We start from the raw sequence: 24,709 nt of genomic DNA, 5'->3' as shown, positions 1-24,709 counted from the left end.
AAAGACCTTGACATACTTTAATTCCTCATATGCTTTTTCTCTGCACGAAATCAGTCAGCCAATACCAGCATCCGATCATGTAGATGCTTAACTTAAGGTTAAGTACTTAAGGTGAGTACTCCCACTGAATTAATTGGGACTCCTCACATAAGTAAAGAGAAGCAGGTGTATAAGACTTTGCATGATGAGGGTCTAAAACAAGAAACATGTATAAGCACTTGTGGCATGAAGAAAAAAACAGTTCATCAAAGAAACTAATTTGGGTTTCAAGCTACTAATACAACTTACAATGGCCAAATTCTCAACCTCACTAGGTTGGAGCAAAGGGGATTTAAATCTGCTTTAAGGTGGAATCTGGGTATCCCTCTGGAATGGGGAAATCCCCACAGGCTGCAGTATTGATGTAGCCAGTCAGTCCTATACTACCCACTCCCATCTACCTGGTTATAGGAAGTGTATCAGGGGGCCCTCCATCTATCACAATGTAGATACCAACCTAGCCTTCCCCCTAAGGCATGTTGAGTTCTATTCTGGCATTTCTGCCAATCTGGTGTCTTGAATTTACATAGCATCTTACACCCTGAAGCATTCCAAAGTGCTTCGCAAACGTTGCCAACTGGCACAAAATCTATAAAGAGACTGAAGTGCCCAAGGCTGCAATGCAGCTGTCTCTTGGGTGGCACACTCTAGCTGTTTAACAGTGCCTGGTAATACCACACAACAGTTTGCAGTAGGAAGTGGAAAAGAACACCTGATCTAATCAAAACTGCAAGGGAAATTTGGATGGGCAGAATATATATATACCTGAGATAGGATTTAGCCAAGATACCTTCTAAACAAGCTTCTGGGAGATTATTAGGTAACGATTTAAAATAATCTGAAATGTCCATTTAAACTAAAAAAGTTATAAAACTGAAAGATTTCCAGCTGTTGGACAGAATAGGAATTATAAAATGTTGCTTTTTGCATGAGCACATTTTCTTCTTGCCTTTACTGATTGATAGTCTGTGAAAGCACTGGAGACCACACACTCACACATAGTGTACACAAACAGAGTGCAAAAAGCTGTTGAGTAAAGTTCCCCTGGCATCCTGTTGCTTTAATACAGTGCAATCACTGCTTCAGAAAGAGAGAGAGGGAATGCCAATTAACCCTCTTCCCTTTCTGTCAGCCTGTTGCTGTGAAGACGAGAAACTCAACACAAACCAGCTCTCCTGATCCCCCTGCTCCACCTGCAGTGGGTTTGCTCACATGATTTTGGAATCTGTTTTCAGCAGAAGCAACAGGTAGTTCTAAATATCCTGCTACCCTCTGGACCTCTTCTTTGTCTATTTATGTTCTAATTGCTTAACCTAGGCTCCATCTGAATGGATTTACAAAATGAAATAAGGCTGAAGTAGTCCAGGTGGCATGTGAAATGTGTCACGCACAATGGTCTCTTCCACACTGGCATGAACCTCTTTAGTACCTGGGAAAATTGGACTGGTCTGAAGAAGTGGCATTTCTGAAACAAAAGGAGAGGAGCTTGTATGCTTCACTTGCACTGTGCGTGATCTGTATAGTCGTCCATGTCCACATCAGAATCAAAGAGAGACTGTCCAGTGTAATCCGTGTCAGGGGTATGGGAAATACTGTTGTCTGTCCCCTCCTCATCAAATGTTTCTGTCCTTGAATAAAAGCTGAAGTCCTGCAATGGGGTATGAGTCTTGCTAGCTTCATTACTTTCCTCAGATTCATATAGGGTATTATCATCATCCTGGTGCCACTCTGGCCAGAATTTCCTCCTTATCCTTTCACAGTACATAGCAAGGTTAATCAGTTCACCTGCAAAATAGCAAAATAAGATGATGTAAATGCTCCTAATCATTAATCCTGTGACCTCATTCACTGCAAAGAAAATTCACAGGAGCTGTCCTAAAAGAAATCTTCCTGGCTTGTTCCCAGGGAGGCATTAGAAACCTTTTTCCAAAAGGCTAAGATACAATCAAACATCTTAATGGTACTGTTTACAAGTCAAATGTAAAATACAAATGGATGTGACTTGATTAACGTACCTGTGGAAAGCAGGGTCAAAATGAAAGGATTATGGATGAGTGTAGCTATAAAGTTAACCAACCAGAAATAATATTCACAAATGTGGCTCAAAGGAAAAATATTATTGATTTTATAAATCTGCCACAATAAAATTGTTATGCATTTTGTACAAACCTGGCATCCAAAGACAGAATTTGCTATACATGTTCTATGGATTAAAAGAAAGTAGAGCAATAGGAGGCAAATTTTGGCTTTGTACCACACGATGGCAGCACCGTTTGCAAGATAAATTTGCATTCATTACTGGCACACGGGATTTTATATGGTCACACACTGAAGCACATCCTTCGGTATTGTGCACATTAAGGATGGAAGGATGGAATGAAAGTACTTTTCTTATGTATTTATGAAGATATTAGAAAACCCTCAGTGAAGGACAAAACACAACAATATATCCAAGAAAAACATTTGTTTGTGCAGTATTTCACTGCATGATCAGCTATCTAGTTAGGGAGAGTCACACTGGAAGGTATTGTACGGAGTGGGAATATCCATCTGATTATTTTGGTAGGGCAGCTGGGGTTTTAATCAACATAAAGCTAATCCTTGAAATTCATGAATCCTCTATGATTTGCCTGAGATCCTCCAGAGATCAAAGGCATAGAAGAGAAGCATTTAACAACAACAAATAACAATACCTAGCTCTTAGTGTTTCTTATCAGTAGATCTCAAAGTGCTTTACAAATGTGTTTAAATTTCCAAATTTGATTCTGTTCCTCCAAATTTGTTATTACAATATTTAGCCCTTACATAGGAGCAGATTCTATCCTTCTTCTATTAAAACTATTTCATGCCCAGCCCCTCCTTACATTCTGTCACTTTTTTAATATGCTGTTTTGCTCTGAAAATTAATGATGTAAAATGACACTGTGGGGCTTCATATTTATCATGCATCTGTGACTCCAGATCAGATGTACTCAGCTTGTGAACAAAAGGGTGGCTTTTCTAATCGCTTGTTATGCAAACTTACCCTGGGACCCAAGTCAGGGTTCCCTCCTCTTCCTGTATCTGCAGCAGTCATTAAGGTTGTGATTTCACTGGGACTACTTGCAGAGTATGATACTACTCAGTATGAGCAAGAGCAGCAGAATGTGGCCCATAGTGATTTCATTATTAAATGCTTTTCAAACATTAATTAATTAGCAGAGCAGAGGCCAAGTTTATTTAAACAGAATTCTGTAGTGCAAACTACCAAGCACAGTGACAGGAGCAACTAACGTGAAGAATTTTGGTAGGGCAGATGAAGGTGCCTTTGGATAGAAAAACAATATTATAAAGTACAAGAGGTACATCAAAGGACAGAATAGCCCTAGCTGAACTTCTAGGGCTCATTCTGTCTTCAAATGTCATATGATCCTGAAAGTGTTCTCTTGCATATCATAATGAGATCCTCCTGAAAGCTGCCCTAGACCTACAAGCAGAGAATGCCACCAAAAATGATGTCCAAATCTCGAAGATTGTCTTACCTTTGATTAGTCTCTCAGGTCTAGTCCCTGGTAATGTCCACATTGCCTGAGCCAGGTGCCCAAAGACAGTGGCATCGAGAGTGGAAAGCTTTGGTCCCATGATGTACTTCTTGTCACCTGTAAATGGTAAAATGGTGAACAGTTATGTCCCTGCATGTACCTCCCCCAAGTATAAATATGAATTGCATCTTTCAATATGTGTCTTACTGAAATGATTCAACCGGCAACCTGTATGCTCCCCAAAAATATCCAGTTCTGGAGTTTATGCTTGAGCAACTGCATGTGAGCCAAATTCTGCTCTGGGCCCAGAGAAGGTTCCCACAGATGGACTCCATTTCTGCAACATAATCCTGTGCAAATCAATTGGCTAATTGATCTATAGAGTTACAGAAGCAGCAACCCTTCCTGGTCCCCTCCTTTCTGCCACCCCCTATGCACTGAGCAGCAGGATCCACCAAAGCATGCAGAATACACACTTAGTTGGTTTTGCTGCATTCAGGGCCTTCTTTGTTATCAGTAGTGGTCGAATACATGATTTTCTCCTTTTGACCTATGATTAACATCTTTGCTGAAAGGATTTGGCAGCCCAGTGGGTGTCCTGTACGAGTCTTTCACCAGTGCACATCTGGTTTCAGATCCTCCCTCAGATTACAAGGTACAATGAGAGTGGTGACTTCAGCTGAGTACTTACTAAATATTTGTCCAAATCCAAGCCATCGGTATGAGTGACAACTTTTGCTCAGAAGAGGTCTATTTCTAGAATAGCCAAATGTGTTACAGTTCCAGGCTAGTGCATGTCCTGGATTGGTGAGGAAGTTTGCAAAATGCCTATTCACACAATGCCTGGCTGTAGCCAGTACTTTTAGATCTCACAAATATGTCCCCATTTTGGCCAAAAGTTATAAAGGAATTTAAACTGCTTATGAATGGCACCAGAATGACAGTCCTGGAGTCTGAATTCTTCTGTTTATCCACAGACCAGACACAACATGGGAAGGAACAGTGCAAGCTTCCCTACAGTATCCCGGAAATGCCATACTTCAAACCCAGAGGGAGTAATATGTTATTTTATTCTCAGTCCCACTCAGTCACTTGGGCCTTCTGCTGAGATGGCCAGTGATGGTGCAAGAATGTTACGTGGACACTAACTAGTTCAATAGAAATGAAACTGAGATCACTATGTCATTTCACCCAAGCCACTAACAAGCAGTTCTATGTATACTGCTGGGGTGGTGCTCCAATACTCTGCTCTCTCCCCTGGTCTGTACCTAACGAGCAGGAGCTAACCCTAAATAAAGGCATTTTGTCATAAACTTCTTTATGTAGCTGAAATGGCCATCCCCTATAAAAATCATGTTCCTTGGACTGTAAGCTCCAAGCTGTAAGGACAGAACTCTCTTTTTTGTTCTGTGTTTGTACAGCACCTAACACAATAGGGTCCTGGTCCATGACTGGGGCGCCTAGATGCTACCGCAATACAAATTAATAATTATAATCATAACACAGTAAGGTCTGAAAGATTTTTTTTTAAAATGTAATTCAGAATCATCATCAGGAAAGGTACATCCAATACTGTTGTGGAACTGAATCATCCAAATCCATTTATCCCACTTCTTAGCGACACTCTTCCTCAGCTTGGTTTACACTGCTCTAGTTTGTTGGGGTTACTAGCTTTAGGTTTATTAAACAATTTTAGCAAAGCTGTACAGCAATGCAATGCAGTGTATTCCGAAGTACTACACAGTCCACTACGCAAGCGTCCTACATCATAGCAAAGCAGCACTGTGAACAACAGAGAATGACAGCTTCCTCTAGGAAGTCAAATAGAATATTAACATTGAACACTTTCTCCCTGTGAAAAGACCAGTTACTACATACGTCCATTGTCTAAATAGAACATTCAGGTAAACAATCCCTCTGGCAGCAGGAAATGCCGCAGATGTCTTTGTGGTAGTTACACTGTGTCTAATCTTGAACCATCTCATACAAAGCTAAAACGTTATTCCCAATACCACAGTTAGATATTTTGAGCTGAAATCCCATTTTACCGGCCAACGCCAGGAATTTTATAAAATATAACTGTGCTCCACACTCAGATCCAGAACAGTGTTATGCTGGGAGGTAACACTGCATTTCAGGGTGGATTTTTTTTTAAATCAATTATTTTTTAAAATAATCAATTTTTAAAAATCAGAATTTATTAATTTAAATGGATTTTTTTCATTTAAATATATTTTTATTTTAAAAAATAAACCTATTTCAATTTAAATTTGAAATTATGACAGCCTAACTTACTATCATGTATTAAAATCATTTAAATTAAATAAATAAAAAATAATATTAAACCAATCATGTTTGCAACTGAAGTTTTAAAGAAAGTCATACCACTGAATTAGTGAAAGTCAATGGCTAAGCACCTCAGCAGCCAGTGTTGAAATGCTAAACCAGCTTTTTACAGCAGTAGCCTCTTCTGTAGGTGCAGAGTGAATATTTTTTTCATTTCAGTTTATTCAGTTAGTTAATTTCAAGGACTAGTTCATTCAAATGTAAAAAGCCAATTGGGAGTTGAAAAAGCAGGAAAGCTTGTTTTCTTCTTCCAATCTATGAATAAAAACTAGATGTGAGAGGATGAGATCTACTAGTGCGAAAACCTTGAAGGACATTGTGACCAGAAACAATCAGTTCAAATCACTAACTACAGCTAAAACTTGCTTTGCTTTGTTTACTAAATGGGTTAGTTTTAAATGCAAAACGTATTTTGTTAAACTTACTTCTTTTTCTTAAGTATCCAGCACATTAAAGGTAGTGTAATGTAACTAATAAAAACAATTAAATGCTGGTTTTGTGCATTAGTAGTGTATTCTTATGCCATTATCTAAATAATTGATGAAGATATTGAACAGAACCAGAGCCAGGACTGACCACTGTGGGACCCCACTTGATTATGCCCTTCCAGCTTGACTGTGAATCACTGATAACTACTCTCTGGGAATGATCTTGCAATCAGTTATGCACCTACTTATAGTAGCTCCATCCAGGCTATATTTCCCTAGTTTGTTTGTTTATGAGAAAGTCATGTGAGATAGCATCAAAAGCCTTACTAAAGTCAAGATACACCACATCTATCGCTTCCCCCCATCTGCAAGGAAAGGCTTGTTACCCTGTCAAGAAAACTATTAGGTTAGTTTGACATAATTTGTTATTGACTGTTACTTATCACCTTATTATCTTCTAGGTGTTTGCAAATTGATTGCTTGATTATTTGCTCCATTGTTTTTCCAAGTGCTGAAGTTAAGATGACTGGTCTGTAATTCCCCAGGTTCCTTTTATTCCCCTTTTCATAGATTGCACTGTATTTGTCCTCTTCCAGTCCTCTGGAATCTTTCCCGTCCTTCCATGAGTTTTCGAAGATAATCACTAATGGCTCAGATATCTCCTCAGTCAGTTCCTGGAGTATTCTAGGATGTATTTCATTAAGCCCTGGTGACTTGAGCACATCTAACTTGTCTAAGTAATTTTTTGACTTGGTCTTTCCCTATTTTAGCCTCAGATCCTACCTCATTTTCACTGGGGTTCACTATGTTAGATGTCCAGTTGCTACTAAACTTTCTGGTGAAAACAAACAAAAAAGTCATTTACCACTTCTGTCATTTCCACATTTTCTGTTATTCTCTTTCCCAGTCATTGAGTAATGAGTCTACCCTTTCCTTGGTCTTCCTCTTATTTCTAGTATATTTGTAGAATGTTTTCTTGTTATCTCTTATGTCTCTAACTAGTTTAACCTCGTTTTGTGCCTTGGCCTGTCTAATTTTGTCCCTACATACTCGTGTTGTTTGTTCATATTCATCCTTTGCAATTTGACCTGGTTTCTACTTCTTGCAGGACTCCTTTTTGAGTTTCAGATCATTGACGATCGCCTGGGTAAGCCAGGGTGGTCTCTTCCCATACTTCCTATTTTTTCTACACAGTGGAATCGTTTGCTCTGATCTGCCCCCACACATGACTTAGACTGCTAAACACCTCTCTTCCCCCAGCTTGTGAATCACAAGCAGAGCTAGCCCAAACTTTAGCACCAAACTCCAAGAGAGGGGTAGGACTTAGCAAACACTCTCCTAGCTAGCTTAGACAACTCTCTGCCTAGTATGCTGGCTTTGTGGATTGCCGTCTAAGGTGCCGGTCTCTCCCCATTCCTTGTATAGGGAGCCTAAGTGCCTAACTCAGGCTCTGTGGGTCACAGTGTTGTTCCTGTGATTTCTGAGGCACCTAAAAGTTAGGTGCTATGACGCTTAGTGTTGCGACACTGAAGTCCCTTTGTGGATCCCACCGTTGTTCTCTCTGTGCTTCAGTTCCCCATCTGTAAAATGGGACTAATACTATTTCTTTATTTTTCCCAGGGTTTTGTTATGATAAATACATTAAAAATCAGTGCTCAGATAGTATGCTAAGGTTGGCCATATAAGTGCCTAAGATATATAGACACTATAGCAGACTACTCCACCTTTCTAATAACACATTAAACTGAAGTTGTTTCTAAAGGTGGCTTTGCCGTAGTGGAAGTACAAGATCTTACTAGTATTTTTTGAAAACAGCAGAACAAAATTCTGATAAGAAAAATTGACTAGTCTACATCCTCATTTGGTGAAAATAGATGTATCTCCTTTGATTTACACCCGTTGAAGGTCTGGTCCTTGGTGTCCAGAGTTAAGCATGAACTGCTGCTACATTTGCAAATCGGCTGTTTTGTAAGGCCTTCTGGGATATCTTCAATGTGAAAGAGACTATATAAAATTCTACTTCCACCCCATTCTATGCACTTACTGATGCCATACGCATGTTAAAGATTGCTTCAGAGTGTTGCAATATTACTCTACCACACCAGGCGAAGAATAAAGCTCAGCTTCAAACCAAGCAAGATAAATATTTCCACCCCTTCAACACTGCAGGGCGGAGAGAGAGTGGGCAGCTGCCAAATTATTCCTTTTTAGAAACTGGTTTTGGAGCTAAAAAGAAATATTGCTGCTCTAGTGCGTATTTGTCATGATGCAAACAGGGCTTCAAATTAATCTGATCTGGAACAGTCTCAAAATCAACTCAAGATAAGCAGCCACTGTGTGTCAGGATTTAGGCAGCACTTTAATTCTCCTGCTTTTGCCCTGGGTTTTTCTAATTAAGAACCAAGAGCCCAACTGCCCTCTCCAGTGGGAGAGCTCATGGGAGGGAGTGAAGGGATGGAGAATCTGGTAGAGCTTTTCTTAATTTGTAAGGTCAGGAATTGTAAGGGTCAGAGCAATCTCTATTACAGAGCAGACCAACAGAATGTGAATACTTTCTTCCATGTGGGACAGCACCCCAAAAGCATTCTTCAGGGTCCGGGGAGGATGCTGATAGTGAGGTATTTGAGCCTCCCTTCACCTGAGGGTTATAAGTCACATGCAGGGGGTCTCTTCTGTGTACAGCTGCAGACTCAATCAAACCCCAAGACTGGGCTTTTCAAAGGAGCCTAAGGGAGTTAGGTACCCAGCAACTGCCACTGAATTTCCAGGAAGCTGGGCCCCTAACCCCATATGCACCATTAAAAATCCCAGCCCTGGTGCTTAGGTCAAGATATCCACACACTAAGAAGAAATCTTGCAGTGGTGCCATTTATCTATCTAGGTACCTATATGATTCCCAGTGCTGTAGTGCCTGAATGACGTGTCAGCTGAAAAAAATTAAGCCCAGATAGGGTTTGTCAGTCATGGGGAGAACCATTTTGTAAAGACAAAAGGCCAGATTCTGACACCCTGTCATTGAGTAGGGCCTTACTTCATAATTAATTTCATTAAAATCAGTGGGAATAACACCTGTGGAGCCCTCAACCTGACAAAAGGGGCCAAACTTTGGCCCAGTGAAATTAGACTATTCTAAGGTGTCAATGAAGTGTTTTATGTTGCTCTTTAACTACTATACAAATCTCTCTGTTTCTGTTACATTAATATGTATACAAATTTCATGTGGCCTGCCATTGTCCTAAAAATGTACAGCACGTTCTGCTATCATGCTGTTAAACTGATACTTTAATGAAACAAACAAAATAGGTGTTCCCCCAGTTTTAGGAAAGAACATTAGATCACAAATAGAGTTTTCTGATTGGCTACCCAGATGTCACAACAGTGTCAAGCACTGACTGATTTTTATTTATAAATTCATTTTGCCTCATTTTTATTCATAAATACACTTTTACAACAAGGTATTTGACACAGTGCACTTCCCAGGATCATTGCGCTTCTCCAGCTGCTATTCACATGGGCTTCAGTTGGATGCTTTACTTAGTACATGACCAAAGATCTGCAATAATAATCTAGGAGAAGTGTCTATAAAGTCTTATTGTTTGATTATGGGTCTGATTTCAATCTATAAACACTAGGAAATAAGGACTAAGGGTTACAGATCTGTAGAAGCTGATGTTAGTTTTTAATAAATATTGGAATACCAGGAAAATTCCATAAGACTGGAAGAGTGCTAATAATGTGCCAATATTCAAAAAAGGCAAACAAGATGACCCAGGTATGTACATGCTGGTTAACCTAACATACATCCCAGGCAAAATAATGGAAAAGTTGATATGGGATTCAATTGAAAAAAGAATTAAAGAATGTGAATATAATTAATGCTAGTCAACAGTGTTTTATGAAAAATAGGTCTTGTCAAACAAATCTGATTTCATTCTTTGGTGGGATTACAAGTTTGGTTAATAAGGGTGACTACAATATAGTTATCTAATATAGTTACATAATTATATCAATATAAATACTTAACTATAGTATAGTAATAGCTATATAATATAGCTAAACTTCTAGAAGGCACTGGGCTTAGCACCACATGACATTCTGATTAAAAATTAGCATTATGCAATATCAAGAAAGCAAACATTAAATGGATTAAGAACCATCTAACTGGCAGATCTCAAAAAAGTAGTCATCAAAAGGAAATAATTACTGAAGAGGGTATTTCTAGTGGGGTTCCGCACCGACTGGTACTAAACCTGATGCTACTCAACATTTTCATCAATGACCTGAAAGTAAATATAAAAATCACTGCTGATAAAATCTGTGGAGGAGCGGTAAATAATGAAGAGGACTGGGCAGTCATACAGAGTGATATGGATCACTTGGTAAGCTGGACCCATTCAGACAAAATATGTTTCAATATAGACAAATGCAAAGTTATACATCTAGGTACAAGGAATGCAGGCCATACCTACAGAATGGGGACTGTGTCCTGAAAGCAATGATGCTGAAAAGGATATATGGGTTATAAGAGCTGGTGTGCTAAGACCACAGCTTACTATGCTGACCATTATTCTCTCTGTTTCCTTATACTCCCTTGTTGATCTGTCTGTATTCATCTGTTGTTTCTTGTCTTAGATTATAAACCTTTGGGGCAAAATCCATCTTTGTTTTCTGTTTGTACAATGCCTAACACAACAGGGTCCTGATCCATGACTGGAGCTCCTCGGCACAATGATCATTCAAATAATAATAATTATAATTAAGAAATAGCATGCACTATCAGTGCGATGCTATGACAAAAAGGGCTAATGTGATTCTTTAAACAGGGGAGTACTGAGTAGGAGTTAGGGGCATTGGTGACAATGAAATTGGAATACAGCAGATAATTCTATAGCCATATTTTTAAAAGAATGTTGCACAATTGGAGAGGGTGCAGAAAAGAGTCATAAAAATGATTTGAGGGTTACAGAAAATGTGCTACAGTGAGAGATTTAAGAAGATCAAAGAGAAGATTGAAAGGTGAGTTGATTACACTGTACAAGTACCTTCAGGGAGTAAAAATACTGTGTACTAAAGGGGAAAGCACTGTTACAAATAAAAGACCTGTGTTTAATAAACCCTTGTACATCAGCATTGTTCCAACAGGATTTCATCCTACACAGCTAAGCATGTGCTAACTCCAAATCAAGCTTTACCCCTTTAACTCTACCATACAAGCATGAAACAGAGGAAAGATCAGAGGACAGTGGAAAGGGTAAGATTAAGGAACTGAAATTCTTCTGTTCTGCTATAGAGTGTCAAGCGGTCAACTGAACAGTATTTCTCTTGGGGTGGGGGGGCTGGGAAAGAGAGAGCAGATGAGTGGAGCAGACTAGTTCTTTTAAAGGAGGAAGCCAAAAAACTGTTCATGTGGTCACTAATTTGGTTCAGTTTTATCACAAAGGGTCCACCTGCTTCAACCAACAAGTCCTTCACCATCCCTTCTGACAGCAGAAACACAGGTCCCACCAGCAGCTCAACCAGCTTGAATGCCAACTGAATAACAGTTATAACCTGTTAGTAAAAAGCTCTCTCAAAGAGTGTTAATGTCAATCAAATTCTCAACTGACCAAAACAACTATAATATCTTCAAGTGCTTCTCAAACACCAGCTTTACAAATATTTGCTGTTAAAAAGCTGTGGGCCAAATTCTGCCCTTACGCACACAAACACAATTCCCAGTGAAGGCAACAGGACATGAGCGTATGGCTCTGGTGGCAAAATTTGGCACTATACGTATACAATGGTAGCAAGAAAAAGTGATATCGCCTTAACTAGGAAGATGGAATGATAGTGCCACGATAGAGCATAAGAACGGCCATGCTGGGTCAGACCAATGGTCCATCTAGCCCAGTATCCTGTCTTCCGACAGTGACCAGTGCCAGGTGCTTCATGGGGAATGAACAGACCAAGTAATCACCAAGTGAGGCATCTCTTGTCACTCATGCCCAGCTTCTGGCAAACAGCGGCCAGGGGCACTTCAGAGCATGGTTTTGCATCCCTGCCCAACCTGGCTAATAGCCATTGATGGACCAATCCTGCATGAAATTATCTAGTTCTTTTTTGAACCCTGTTACAATCTTGGCCTTCACAACATCCTCTGAAAAAGATAGCCTATGTATATATAATTTGGAAACAAAATGTTTAAACAGCCTGACGGAGAACATTACAAGTAAATCTAATCATGCAAAAAGTGACGGTGCAAAATATAGAATATAATGTGTTGTACATTACCCAAGAGACCTGCTAGAGACCGCATGTCTTTCTCCATCAGCTTGTACATCTCTTCCTCAGAGAAGCGGCCAATGCCATGGCCATACATTTCTCGTTTCACAATTCCTTTCGTTAGATGGCATAGAATCCACTTCAGCAGGTCACTAAAGGGGCCACTACAAGAAAGCATCTTCTGGGTTTCATGGAGATTGTCCACCCACTGGCAATAAGCTAATGTCCTAGAATGTTGTGAAAACAAGTTACAGCTGTGCAGCACATACACACCACAACACCTCTACAAAGTAGCCCAGAAAAGGGTTTGATGAAGAGCTTACATAACTCTCGAGGCCCTAAGGATTATTGGCCTGATGGAAAGCTAGCTCTGAGGTAAAATATACATCTTGATGTGACTGTGGAATATCAGCCAGAATACTAAATGTTGGCCCTCATTCTGAAGCTCTTGTTCACACTGCATAGCAGTTAGTCATGCAAGTAGTCCCATTGAGATCAATGTGATTCAGGGGAGTAAAGTACTACTCAACAGAAATAAGGGTTGCAGATTCGGGCCCTAGATTAACACAGTAAAGTGCTGTGCAAACAGGATCTGGTTTTAGTAAAAGACTATGATACACATGTGACAAACCTTTCCTACCTACCCATTCATTCCTTTTGGCTTATGCTTTATTCTTACTTTGTCTAAGTAGTGACTCTATGCACTGCTGAAGTCTGCCAAATGAATCATTTTGGAGCAATAATATGATTCTTGTAATAGGTATTTGTTTCAGAAGCCTCCGCTCTCCTCTGAAATGTATTATGCTTTATGGTTTAAACAGAAAATTAATTCATTTAAAAGATTTATACTTTGTCAGGTTAGTTTTCTTTTGCATCCTCCTATGAAGGGAAATTTTACCCTGAATGAGACATGTTTTCAAAGGGGCTTTGCTGTATTTCAATCTATATATTTGTTTTGTTGTATGGAAGATGTATTCTTTTAAGAGGAGTCTTTATTGAATTTGCTCTGCCAGTCAAAATCTTCCAGTTCTCACTTGAGTTGCAGGTCTTCATTACTCTTCCAACAGATTAAAGAAAATTTCAGTTCTTTGCTGGAAAAGCTCATGAGAAAAGGAATCATTAATTCGGAAAGTGACAGTCATAAGTAAATATTGAAAGATCAAGATGACAATAGGATTTTTGTCACCAACTTCAAAGGGAGCAGGAGCAGGGGGTTAAAACAAATACACATCAGAGGAGGAGGTAGGAAGAGCATATGCAGACGAGGGTGTCTGGGAAATGCAGGGTGTATATGGCAATGTATGCTGGGTATTCTGAGTAATTTCCAAACTGGAAAATATAAAAGCACCTTAAACATTTGTGATCATTTTGGAAGCTGGCTGATGGAGGCACAACAGCCTAGTGGAGTTAGTTAGAAAAATTGAATGATCAAATATTATAGAATACTGTCTACATGTTAACTGTTCCACTGTACTGAGATTTCCCAGTGAAAGTAATCAGAACCCAGTTTTTACAATTCTGAACATGACTTCAGTTTATCATTGTACATAGTTCTAAGCCTATGGGAGTGCCTCATTGTACATACTGATCAACTAATGCAAGAGAGAGAAAGCGCAAAATCTTTTTGGGCACTCCTATAAATTTTCTTTCATATCATCACAATTTTCTGCAACCACAGACAGAAGCAGAGTTCAGTATTTTCATGATACTACACCTACTTTCTCACTAGGGTCAATTTCTAATCTCGTTAGGAAACAGTTCACAAATTCTTCACTTTAATGACTCTGTTAACATTAAAAGGTCACCAAGGATATTTCTTGCTGAGAGTAAAAGGAGGATATTTGGCTTAATAGCCAAGCAAATTGCAATAAAAGCCCAAGATATACAGTACTGTCCAAAGTGAGCTCCCAGAGACGTTTTCAATTAATCAAATTAAAATTAATTCAGTGAATTCATATTTATATTTAAGTATTCTGAGAGCTGGTCTACTAAAGGCAAGGCAAGCTTTTTCAATTTGAAATTGATTTAACTAAGTGAGTTTTAGAGAAAGAAGGTGGGTGAGGTAATATCTTTTATTGGGCCAACTTCTGCTGGTGAAAGAGACAAATTCTGAGCCACACAGAACTAAGGCTATGTCTACACTAGCTCTTTTGTCAGTACAATTTTGTCAGTCAAGGGTTTGAAAAAACACACTCCTGACCGAGATAAGTTTCAGCAACGAAAGTGCTGGTGTGGACAGTGCTACATTGTCAGGAGACACTCTCTCACCGACATAGCTATCGCCGCTTTTTGGGGGTGGTTTAATTATGCTGATGGGAGCTCTCTCACATCAGCATACAGCGCCTACATGGGAGACCTTACAATGGTGCAGCTGCAGTGGTACCGCTGTAATGTCTCTAGTATAGACATAGCCTAGAGTGTCTCAGCTAAATAGAAGATTGAACAGATAGTTTAGCATCAGTAGTTAGCACATACTCTAAGGGACCATCCAAAGGGAAAGGACCCGTCAACATCCCTGTAGTTATAGGCCAAAAAGGGGGTTTAGTGGGCTGCAGACTGTTGTAAAAAGACATAAACCCAGTTTCTTTATTAAAACCATGATTTTTAGCACCGAGCAAAGTTATAAATTAAAGCTCCAAGGCTCGTCTTTTGAAAGTGTTGTGCAGGTTTCTTAGAGGATGAGGACTAATAGGTCAGAGAAAGTGTGATAGCTCTGTGAAATGTGTTCAGCCATAGGGGATGTGGTGTTTTTGTCTTTTATTATTTTCCTGTGCGTGTTCATTTGAGACCATAGAGATTGTCTGGTTTCACACACATAGTTGCTATTGAGGCTTTTAGTGCACTGGATGAGGTACACCACATGTTGCGATAGGCACATATAGGACCCATGAATCTTGAAAGATGTGTTGTGGGGGGTGTTGGCCATAACAGCGATGGAGATATGGCTGGGGGTTTTGCGTCTGGTGCCACTTTGAGCTGCTGTGTCCTAGTCTGTGGGGAGCTTGCATCTGATGAGGAGCTTGAAGAAATTGGGGGATTGTTTGAAGGCTAGAAGAGGTGGTTCAGGAAAGATTTCTTTCAGGATTGGGTTCCCATCGTGCATGGATTATAGTTGTTTGATGATACCCAGTATGGGTTCCAGTGTGGGATGGTAGGTGACAACTGGGGTGGGGAGGGGTATGGTTGGAGGGAGTCTTATTGTTGTATTGAAGCAGGCTCTCTCAGCGTGTTTGGGTGACCCGTTCCATGATGTGATCTACTCTCTGATGGAGCGTCCTTGTTTGATGAAGGCGGTTTTGAGTGTGTTAAGGTATATATCACGGACTTTCTCCTAGGAGCATATTCTGTGGTTGCTGAGTGCCTGGATGTAGATAACAGATTTCTTGGTGTGTTTGGGGGTGGTTACTGGATCTGTGAAAGATAGGTGTGATGATCCATGGGTTTCTTGTATAGAGTTGTTTATAGGTTCCATTGCTGAAGCTGATCTTGGTGTCCAAGAAGTTGATGCTGGTGTGAGAGTGTTCCCAAGAGAGTTTAATGGACAGTGGTGGTTGTTGAAGTTGTGGTGGAAATCTATGAGGGAGTTTAAGTTGTCTGTCCAGAGTCCCAGAAATCTAACCATGAAATAGTGATCAAACCAGCAGAAAAAGGGGTGCCATCATAGTCCTCAACTATGATGACTATGTTAATGAGACCAACAAACAACTCTCTGACACCACCGAGTATGAAGAAATCAAAGAAGACTCCCACAACACAATTTACCTAGGAATTTAAGGATACCATCAAATTCTTCCCCAAACAACTCTAAGAGAAACTCTACATGAACCCACCCCAGGACCTTCTACATGCTTCCAAAGATACACAGATGAGGGAACCCAGACAGATTCATCATATTGGGCCACAGCACTCTTACTGAACGGATACTGGGTCTCATAGAAACCATCCTCAAACCACTCACCACACAAAGGACCAGCTTCCTCCAGGACACAACTGACTTCCTCCACAAACTCCACAACATTGACAACCTTCCTCAGTACACCAACTCTGACACTACAGATGTTACCTCCCTGTAAACCATCATCCCTCACAATGACAGCATAGTTACCTGCCTCAAATATTTCCAAGACAATGGACAACCCTCTGAATGCCACACCAAACACATCGCCAAACTTATCCATTTCATCATTGCCCCTTAACAATTTTACATTCAACAACAAACCCTTTGTCCAAACCATGGGAACAGCCATGGGTACTTGGATGGCTCCCCAATATGCCACCCTCTTCATGGGCCACCATAAAGAAGAATTTCAGGACAAATATACCAATGATATACCTGAGATACATTGATGATATTTTCATCCTCTGGACAGATGACTTAAACTCCATCATAGATTTCCACCACAACTTCAACAACCAGCATATATTAATGGATGAACTAAATATTTCCTTGTGTCTCACTCATTGGTTGTGGAGCAGTAAAATTTTGGTCCCGGATAGGACAAACACAAGATAAAGATTGGTTATATGAATATTAATCCGGTGAAAGCCTAATTTTCACGAACAGCCTCACACTTGTGCCTGACACTTTGTATGGATAACTTGGGGCAACAGATGTCCCAAAACTCAATTTGGGCCTGCAAAGAAGGTAGCTAAACAGTCAACTACCTGATTTAGTCACACAAATCCATGATTGTGAGCATGCAGAAATGTGTGTGCCAACCAAACTACAGGTACAAATTTAGAGGCTGGGTTGAGGCGACTTTGAAAATTGGCCCTACCCAGGATCTTATCAGAGTATATTATGATTACAACACTTGATAAACTGATTTATCTGTACTTACTACCAACAATACCTATTCATTTTATAGCTGTAATATTAGAATGCTGAAACTTGCTTAAAGCTGAGCATTAATTCACACTTCATGTTAGAAAACCCACCTTTTCCACTAAGAAGGGCCTCAGCTCACACTGTCGCTCAAGCTGGTTATTCATTGACTCCTAATATGCTTATTGGGCCAATCATAAGAACTACCAGTGATAAACAGTGGATGTCCTGAAGACTCAGAGAAGAGTCCTAGGCATGAGTCCCTTTAAAAAAGGCCTCTCTGAACTCCAGACCTTTAGGTGACACTGTAAGGCCATCTATTTCCTCAGGCATTGGAGAGAGTGAGAGCAAAGGGAGTTGGGAGAGGGATGAGTAATGTTATCACTGGTTGTTTATTTTGTTACATGGGTCTACTAGACTTTTATACACTGACTTTGTTATGTTAAGTATTGGTGGGATCTGTGTATTTTTTAAAACTTATTAGTGCCTCAGATACAAATCTTACAAATCCATACAAACCTTAGGAAATAAATGAAATAATAATCCACTGAATGGTAATGGTCCCAAGAACTAGCATATATGAAACAAAGACATAGGTAATTACTTTAGTCTCAGTACATGAGTCAGGAGAGGGAGTAGGCAGAAGTGGCTAGCCTGAAACATCCCTTTACTGCAGGGGTTAGACTTTTTTTTTCCGGGACCCGTTCTGAAAATATGTCAGGCTGTGATGACCCCCCAAAAAAGTGACAGCCTCCTTTCCCCCATTCCATGCCACCCTTACTTCTGTGCTCTGCTGGGGGCGGCACTACCTTCAGAGCACCCAGCCAGCAGTCGCTGCTCTCCAGCCATCCAGCTCTGAAGGGCTCTGGCTGTCAGCCAAGCACGGGGCTGACAGTTACAGCCATGGCCTATGCAGGGGCTGACAGCTCGCAACCCTGACCCCCAGTTTGAGACCCCCTGCTTTACTGTCTGAAACTTCATTAAGAACTTCTGCAAAGCAAGAGATGGATGTTCACAAGGGTGAAGTGGGAGGTGGAGCTCCTTAGCACATACAAAGTACGAGACCGTTAGGGATAGATCCTCAGATCACGGGCACTCGGTGTTCTTCAGTGGAGTTATGACAGCTTGCACCGGCTGAGGCTCTGTTCCTTAGATTTTTGTCTAGTTTAGAAAAAATAGTTGAGATTCACTTTGGGTAAACAAGCACATTCCTAACATGTGTTTGCCAACCCCAACCTGATCTCAACCTCCTTTCCTAATCTAGACTGTCCCTTAGAAAGCAGCAAGGAGACAGAGTCCATTTTGAAGAGACAAAAGATTTCTCCTGTAGACCTAGCAGGAACCACAAAGTCTGTGTTGGTAATTTATAGCTAAAATTTCTGAATGTCATGAGTAATATTCCTTTTCTTTCCCTTAATTAGGGACCTTTACAAGACTGCCAGAGAACATACTGTGTAAAGAAGCAAATGTATAAATACTTAGTTTCTGGATTTTTTATCTGGTGCACCATAACTTTAAGGTAATTTTTTTTCATCTAATCCCGACTGACATTGATTATTGCACTTGGGGCATATTGACTAAAACCATTTTTGAAGGCAGCTTTAGATCTGACCTCAGCCTAGAAGGCAGATCACTGTTCAAACCCCTCTCAGCAGGTGGAGATGGGACTTGAACCACTTGTCTGCTATACTGGAGGTGAGTGCCCTATCCGCTGGGCTAAATGTTATGAGAGAGAGCTACCTCCTTCCCCTAGCTTCTTGAAGAAATGGTGTAGACGCTTCACTCTAAACACAGTTCACAGATGTGAATTACTAGCAGAAATACACACCTCCCTACAGCCTAAACCTAGGAGCCTATCTCGGTGAGGGGGTGCGGCCTAACTAATGCACCTCTCATCGGCATCTCCTAGTGGCTAATTTAGGTGGCTACCTGCCTAGCCTGTTGGCTTTTGTGAATCACCGTCTAAGGTCTCTATCGCTCCCCAGTCAGTGTCTTGGAGCCTAGCTGCCTAACTGAGGCCTGCCTTGTGATTCGCAGTATTACTGTGATTTTTTATGTGTCTAATAATTAGCCATTGTGATGCTCAGTGTCACAATGCCTACGTACTTTTGTGAATCTAGGCCCAACTGCCCTCAACTGCCATGGAAGTCAATATTCAGATCTTGAGAAGTGTCAAGCATATGCAACTTCCCTTGAAGACAACTGTAGCTTGAGGTGCTGAGCAGCTCCTCTCAGCAGTTGGCCTAGGGGGAGTGGAACCTCACAGCAGGAAGCACTCAGCCCCATGCAGGATGAGGCCCATATAAAAAAAAAAGCAAGAATAACGCATCACAAAATGTACTTGGCTCATTTATTTGACAAGCATAGTTTAATTTTAATTATTTATGATAAGGCTTCTCAGAATGCTAATAGGTGTTTTGTCGTACATATTTTTAAAGCAATGAAGTCATAATGTGAACCCGCATTACAGTGCTCTGCTTTTAAGGACTTTACTCAACCAGTAAATCACTGATGTCAGAAGCGAATACATGAGTAAAGATTGCTGTGTCTAGTCCTAAATCTTTGTTGGTAAGTGGGCAGACTCTCATTTTTGTGCGTGTGAGTGTAAGCATGAGCAATGGGAGATTTTAGTGAGGTTCTATCACGTATTACGGTTTATGAGCTTTTAAATGATTTTCGGTTACTCTACAACCAGACAGACGAACAGAGAAATCCTTCGAGTTGAACGTTAGACCTTGCTTCGCTCAGCCAACAATACTGCTTCCCGTTACCGATATGGGACGAATAACAATAAAATGCTATTAAATTAATACAACTGTGCAAATATATATATATAGTTTTAAATAAGTTTAAAATATTGCACTTCTGTCACCTATTATAATCCCAAATGCTGGATTTTTTTCTCTCCCTTTTGGCAATCACAGATTTATTGAACAGTCTCAAATTTAGCCTATTATTAACCAGCCCAATCCTGCAGTTATTTCCCATGTGGAACTGCCACTGAAGTGTGTATGTGACAGGACCGCAGTATTGGCCTGCTTTTGCTCCCCTTTTTAAACTTGCAGACGCACAACGGGCCTGATTCTGAACCTCATTTGGAATGGTTTTATGCCCTTGCAACGCCAGTGATGTTTACTCCTGATTTGCACTGGCACAGCAGAAACAGATACCAAGTTTCCAAGAGTGAAAAGGATTGTGGAACTGACAGCTCAGTTGTGAGTTATTTGAAAGACAAAGTAAGCATTCATTTCCAGACAAAATGTGCAGCGGCAGGTTTGATAAGATCAAAACAGAACTAGCTTCACCATGCAAGCTTACCAATAGAAGTGCTCCTCCACCATTTTTGTCACTGCTCTGGAAACAGCTCTTTCATGTGGACCAAGGTTTTTATTTAAATTCACTCCGAGTTTCTCTTCCAAAAAGTCAATAATGAACTCAGTGCCAGATACTTTTTTGCGATTGTATTCAATCCAGGGCATTTTCCCTTGAGAGGAAAGTTTTCCATCAAAATAGTTCTAAGAAAAGAAGCAAGTAAACAAAACAAAACAAAAAAAAAACACACACAAAAAACACCCTTCAGCTTCTGTTTAATCAGTATAAAGTTTTCTTTAAAAGGTGCCAATACCTGAAGCATAAGATCAATATCCTACATTAAGGTAACCATCAAATTAGAGTGACAACCTTATTCTAAATGGAAATGCAAAAACCTATTTCCAGCATAAGTAATTCCTAGCCAAAAGAACGTACCTGTAATTGTTTTTGTTTTGCTTTTTTAATGCCAAACAATGGGACCAGTCCTGAAAGGTGTTATGTGCCTTTCATGCCTACTGTAATGTGATTTAGTGTTAGTTATTTAACTAAAGGCCGAGGGGGGTAGAAGCACTCAGAAGACCACAGGATCAGGCACAATATTTTGGACAATTTTGCATCATAGACAAAACAACAATAGTATTTGGTATTTACGCACAGTAGCACTCTTCATCCTAAAAGCACCTTATGAATCCTAACTAATGAAATATCTCAGTAGCGCTGAGAGGCAAATGCGGCTAATCTGCACACCCACAAATCCACACAGAAAGAGGATGCTGTGGGAAAAGGAAGGACCTAGACTCTATCTCAAGGTCAGCAGGAGGAAACCCCAATGGCAAGTATTCCTGCCTTCTTTCAGGCCTTCAACAAGCAGCTGGGCCCAAGTGATGGAATGACATGTTGCTCCCTCATTGGCGAGAGAGAAAGTATGTCTTTGCCTATGGTCCTGGCATTTCCTGGTCTGCGAACCACACACATCTGCAGCCAAGGTCCCTGCAATCAGATCCACAAGAGCCTGGTGGAGTCCCATTAAAGTTAGCAGGGCTCTGCATGGAAATATTTATCCCCATTTTATAGATAGCAAAGCCGAAGCAGAGAGATCGAGTCGGGAATGAATCAGGAATAAAACCAGAAGTTCCTGGCTTCCAGTCATGTGATTAGCTCATTAGACCACAACTCTCTTTATTTACAAGTCTGCTAATTCCTAAAAGCACAGGTAGGAGCTGCTATATTCTTGTTCTTTTATTTCCTTTATTTAAAAGGACACTGAAATGTTACCAATTCTTGTGATTTTATAGCAAGTCTTGTGATAGTTGGTGTTCTTAAAGACCCAGCTCCTGGAGTCCTGTTATTAAATACGAATCTCAGCTTCTGTTTAAAAATAGAGCAAGTTTCTAAGCCTTCATGACTGTGGTGAAAAGCTCAAAAATGTATAACTCAAAGGTTCAAAATGAGAAGCCAAATAAAATCCCCCAAATTTATCATGTTTTAAAATCTTATGATTTTTAAGCCAATTATTTTGGGGGCCTGACTCATGATTTTTGAAGGTTTGGGGTTGGCAATATTATGTCAACCTGTTTAGGCCTCAAAAATTTAGGTTCCATAAATCCATTAAGGTAGGAGATAGTGTGCTGTGTGTTTGTTTATGTGGCCAATAGTGCTAGTGCCTCCAACCCAAAGGAGATTCAGCTGGAGAGCCTCTTTAAATGGCACTTCACTCTGGCTACATTTAAAAATACGGATGTGCGATACACTACAAATATGTGGTCTTTCCCAGTCACATCTTCCTTCTGGATCAAACTAGAAGAAATGTTGGGGAACATTGTTAGGAACACAGTGTCTTGTGATTCTAACCATGATTCTTAGATTTCTGCCCAAACACAAATATCCTGATATGGGAATAAAATGATATGAAGTGTCACAACTTGTATCTAGAAATGCATGAATAAGGGTATGAAAATTATCTGTCTAGCATATGAATGAGGAGGAAAGATGGAAGGTGTTCTGGCTCACCGCAGAAAACAGATGACTTGAAACTTAAAAGAGAATACCACCTCTTCCATGCTCGTCCAGGCTCTTCCCTTATGAAAAAAGGCCTACATAATTTAAAAGAAACTGATAACCTTTCTATAGATTATTTTAACCATCCTATAGAATTTAATAGAGAACTTTATTCCTTCTATACAGTAGTTAAAAAAAACAATAGAAAGAATCTCATTCCTTATTAAATTCCACGGGATTTTAACATAGTTTCTATAGAACCCTATTAAATAGCTATACAGTACTGCTGGTTTAATCCCTATTAAACTCCATAGGACTGTTCCATGAGGGTGTTTTTCCCTTATGCCAAAAATACTGATATTTTGGGCATTTGTTGTTAGCTCTCTCTTTACTGCAGTAATTAAAATCAATATAAGCTTACATTAATAAAAATTAAGATTATTTTGTATAATATGCATATATATACATGCACAGATATGTATTTGTGTGTAAAGAATTATCTTAATGTAAGACTACGATTACACATTTTAAACTTAGGAAATGCAAAAGTTAAGGTTTCAGAAACAAAGTTGACAAACATATTGCCTGTATGTTAGGTTTCCTTGGGGTTTTTTTTAATGTTTTCTTACAGTTTGATTAAGCAAGGAAAATGGAATATAAGGCTTCTAGTCATTATCTTGTGTTATTTTAAGACGCTCTCCCTCCGTCCCTTGACAAAATGCCATATACTACATTGCACTGTATCCAAAGCAGATATCTTTAAGTCCAAAACGTTGATATCTTTAAAGCTGCTACTAATGGTCATGAAATATTTATCAAACTCTCACTTGAGAACCAGCCAAGCTGCAAAGAACAGTGAGTGGCCATGGTATTGGTAGGTAAAAACAAATAAATCCGCCTTAGTACATTAACTTTAACTGTAATCTACAAAGCAATTGTCACAAGAGCCCATGGGAAGCTCATTTTATGTAGATGGAATTTACAAACGGAATTGCATAGGACATTTTGGGGTCATTTTACAGTAATACCCAGGAAGAATTAAGCCTAACATTTCCAATTGCTGATGTTTGTGTTTTTTCACTTTGTATCTATTTTTAAACAAAAAGCTATTTCCTAACAGACCTTATATAAACGTAATGTTTCTGTTGTCTTTATGCTTTGTCAGACTGTGAAAAAAAAAATCCATATAGTTTGAATAGTCTATTTTACCAAAAAACCCTGACCCCAAAACTGGTTCCTCAAAGCAAACTCTACAGAGAACATCATCGAAGTTCAACAGCTGGACTAAAAACCTGTTCCTACACTGTAACTTTACCATTTGCCCTGAATAAGAGGGCAGCCTGTAACTGCAATGCCGCAAGAGCAGGCCAGAGAACAAACTGCCAGTCAGAGAATGACAATTCCTCCCCTACTCTTCCCGCCAGAGCAAAGGGAGAGCAAGTTACCTTATTCCGTTTTCTGAGAACAGCTTACTCCCTTTGGTGCACCCAGAGAGCTCCTGTGGAGAAGTAGGGTGCCAGAGCCCAGCCCGTGTCTGTCCCCTCCCTGCTCACTATCTTGAAGAGGGGAGTATCAACCTTCCTCCAGCCCACCAAGGCCATTGTCACAATTTGAGCACCACAGAGCAGGAGTAAGGTTGAATCTTATTCCCTCTTATTCCCCCATTCAGCTAAGTGAGGGCTGAGAAAGTTTAACGCAGTGATTTTATTGGGTGTCTGATTTCACACAAGTGGTCTGATGTGCTGTGCTATAACACAGTACAACTGCTAATCACATCAATTATGTGCAAGGAGGAAAGAGGGACAACAATCACAGACACCAACGGAGCACTTAGGCCAGATCAAGATGGCTTAGAAACAGTAAGCAATCAGTGGCAACTTTTAAGACAGGGGGACTGGCAAAAGAGTTATATTCAACAAGCAAACACATCCGATCAAGATAGCATGGTGGCTTGTTAGCAGTGCCGTCCAATATAAATG

The 24,709-nt window shown here is 40.0% G+C and overlaps 1 protein-coding gene across 1 annotated transcript in view; it reads right to left on the bottom strand.

Moving 5' to 3' along the window:
• Nucleotides 1–1,088: 1,088 nt before the first annotated feature.
• FAXC (failed axon connections homolog, metaxin like GST domain containing) overlaps nucleotides 1,089–24,709 on the bottom strand; it is a 32,536-nt gene continuing 8,915 nt past the window's right edge. Inside the window, exons 3-6 of the mRNA XM_067530028.1 lie at nucleotides 20,739–20,935; nucleotides 12,605–12,822; nucleotides 3,561–3,677; nucleotides 1,089–1,824 (exon numbers count right to left, since the gene is read on the bottom strand). Of these exons, the coding sequence (XP_067386129.1) occupies nucleotides 1,535–1,824; nucleotides 3,561–3,677; nucleotides 12,605–12,822; nucleotides 20,739–20,935 (822 nt within the window). The 3' untranslated portion in view covers nucleotides 1,089–1,534. The remainder of the gene's footprint in view (nucleotides 1,825–3,560; nucleotides 3,678–12,604; nucleotides 12,823–20,738; nucleotides 20,936–24,709) is intronic.

This window comes from Emydura macquarii, unplaced genomic scaffold (genome assembly GCF_026122565.2).
Source record: "Emydura macquarii macquarii isolate MOO-44397 ecotype Brisbane River unplaced genomic scaffold, CSIRO-AGI_Emac_v2 contig_3019, whole genome shotgun sequence".
In the NCBI taxonomy this organism is placed as follows: Eukaryota; Metazoa; Chordata; order Testudines; family Chelidae; genus Emydura; species Emydura macquarii.
The sequence above is the reverse complement of the archived record's forward strand: the minus strand, read 5'-3'. Positions and strand labels throughout refer to the sequence as shown.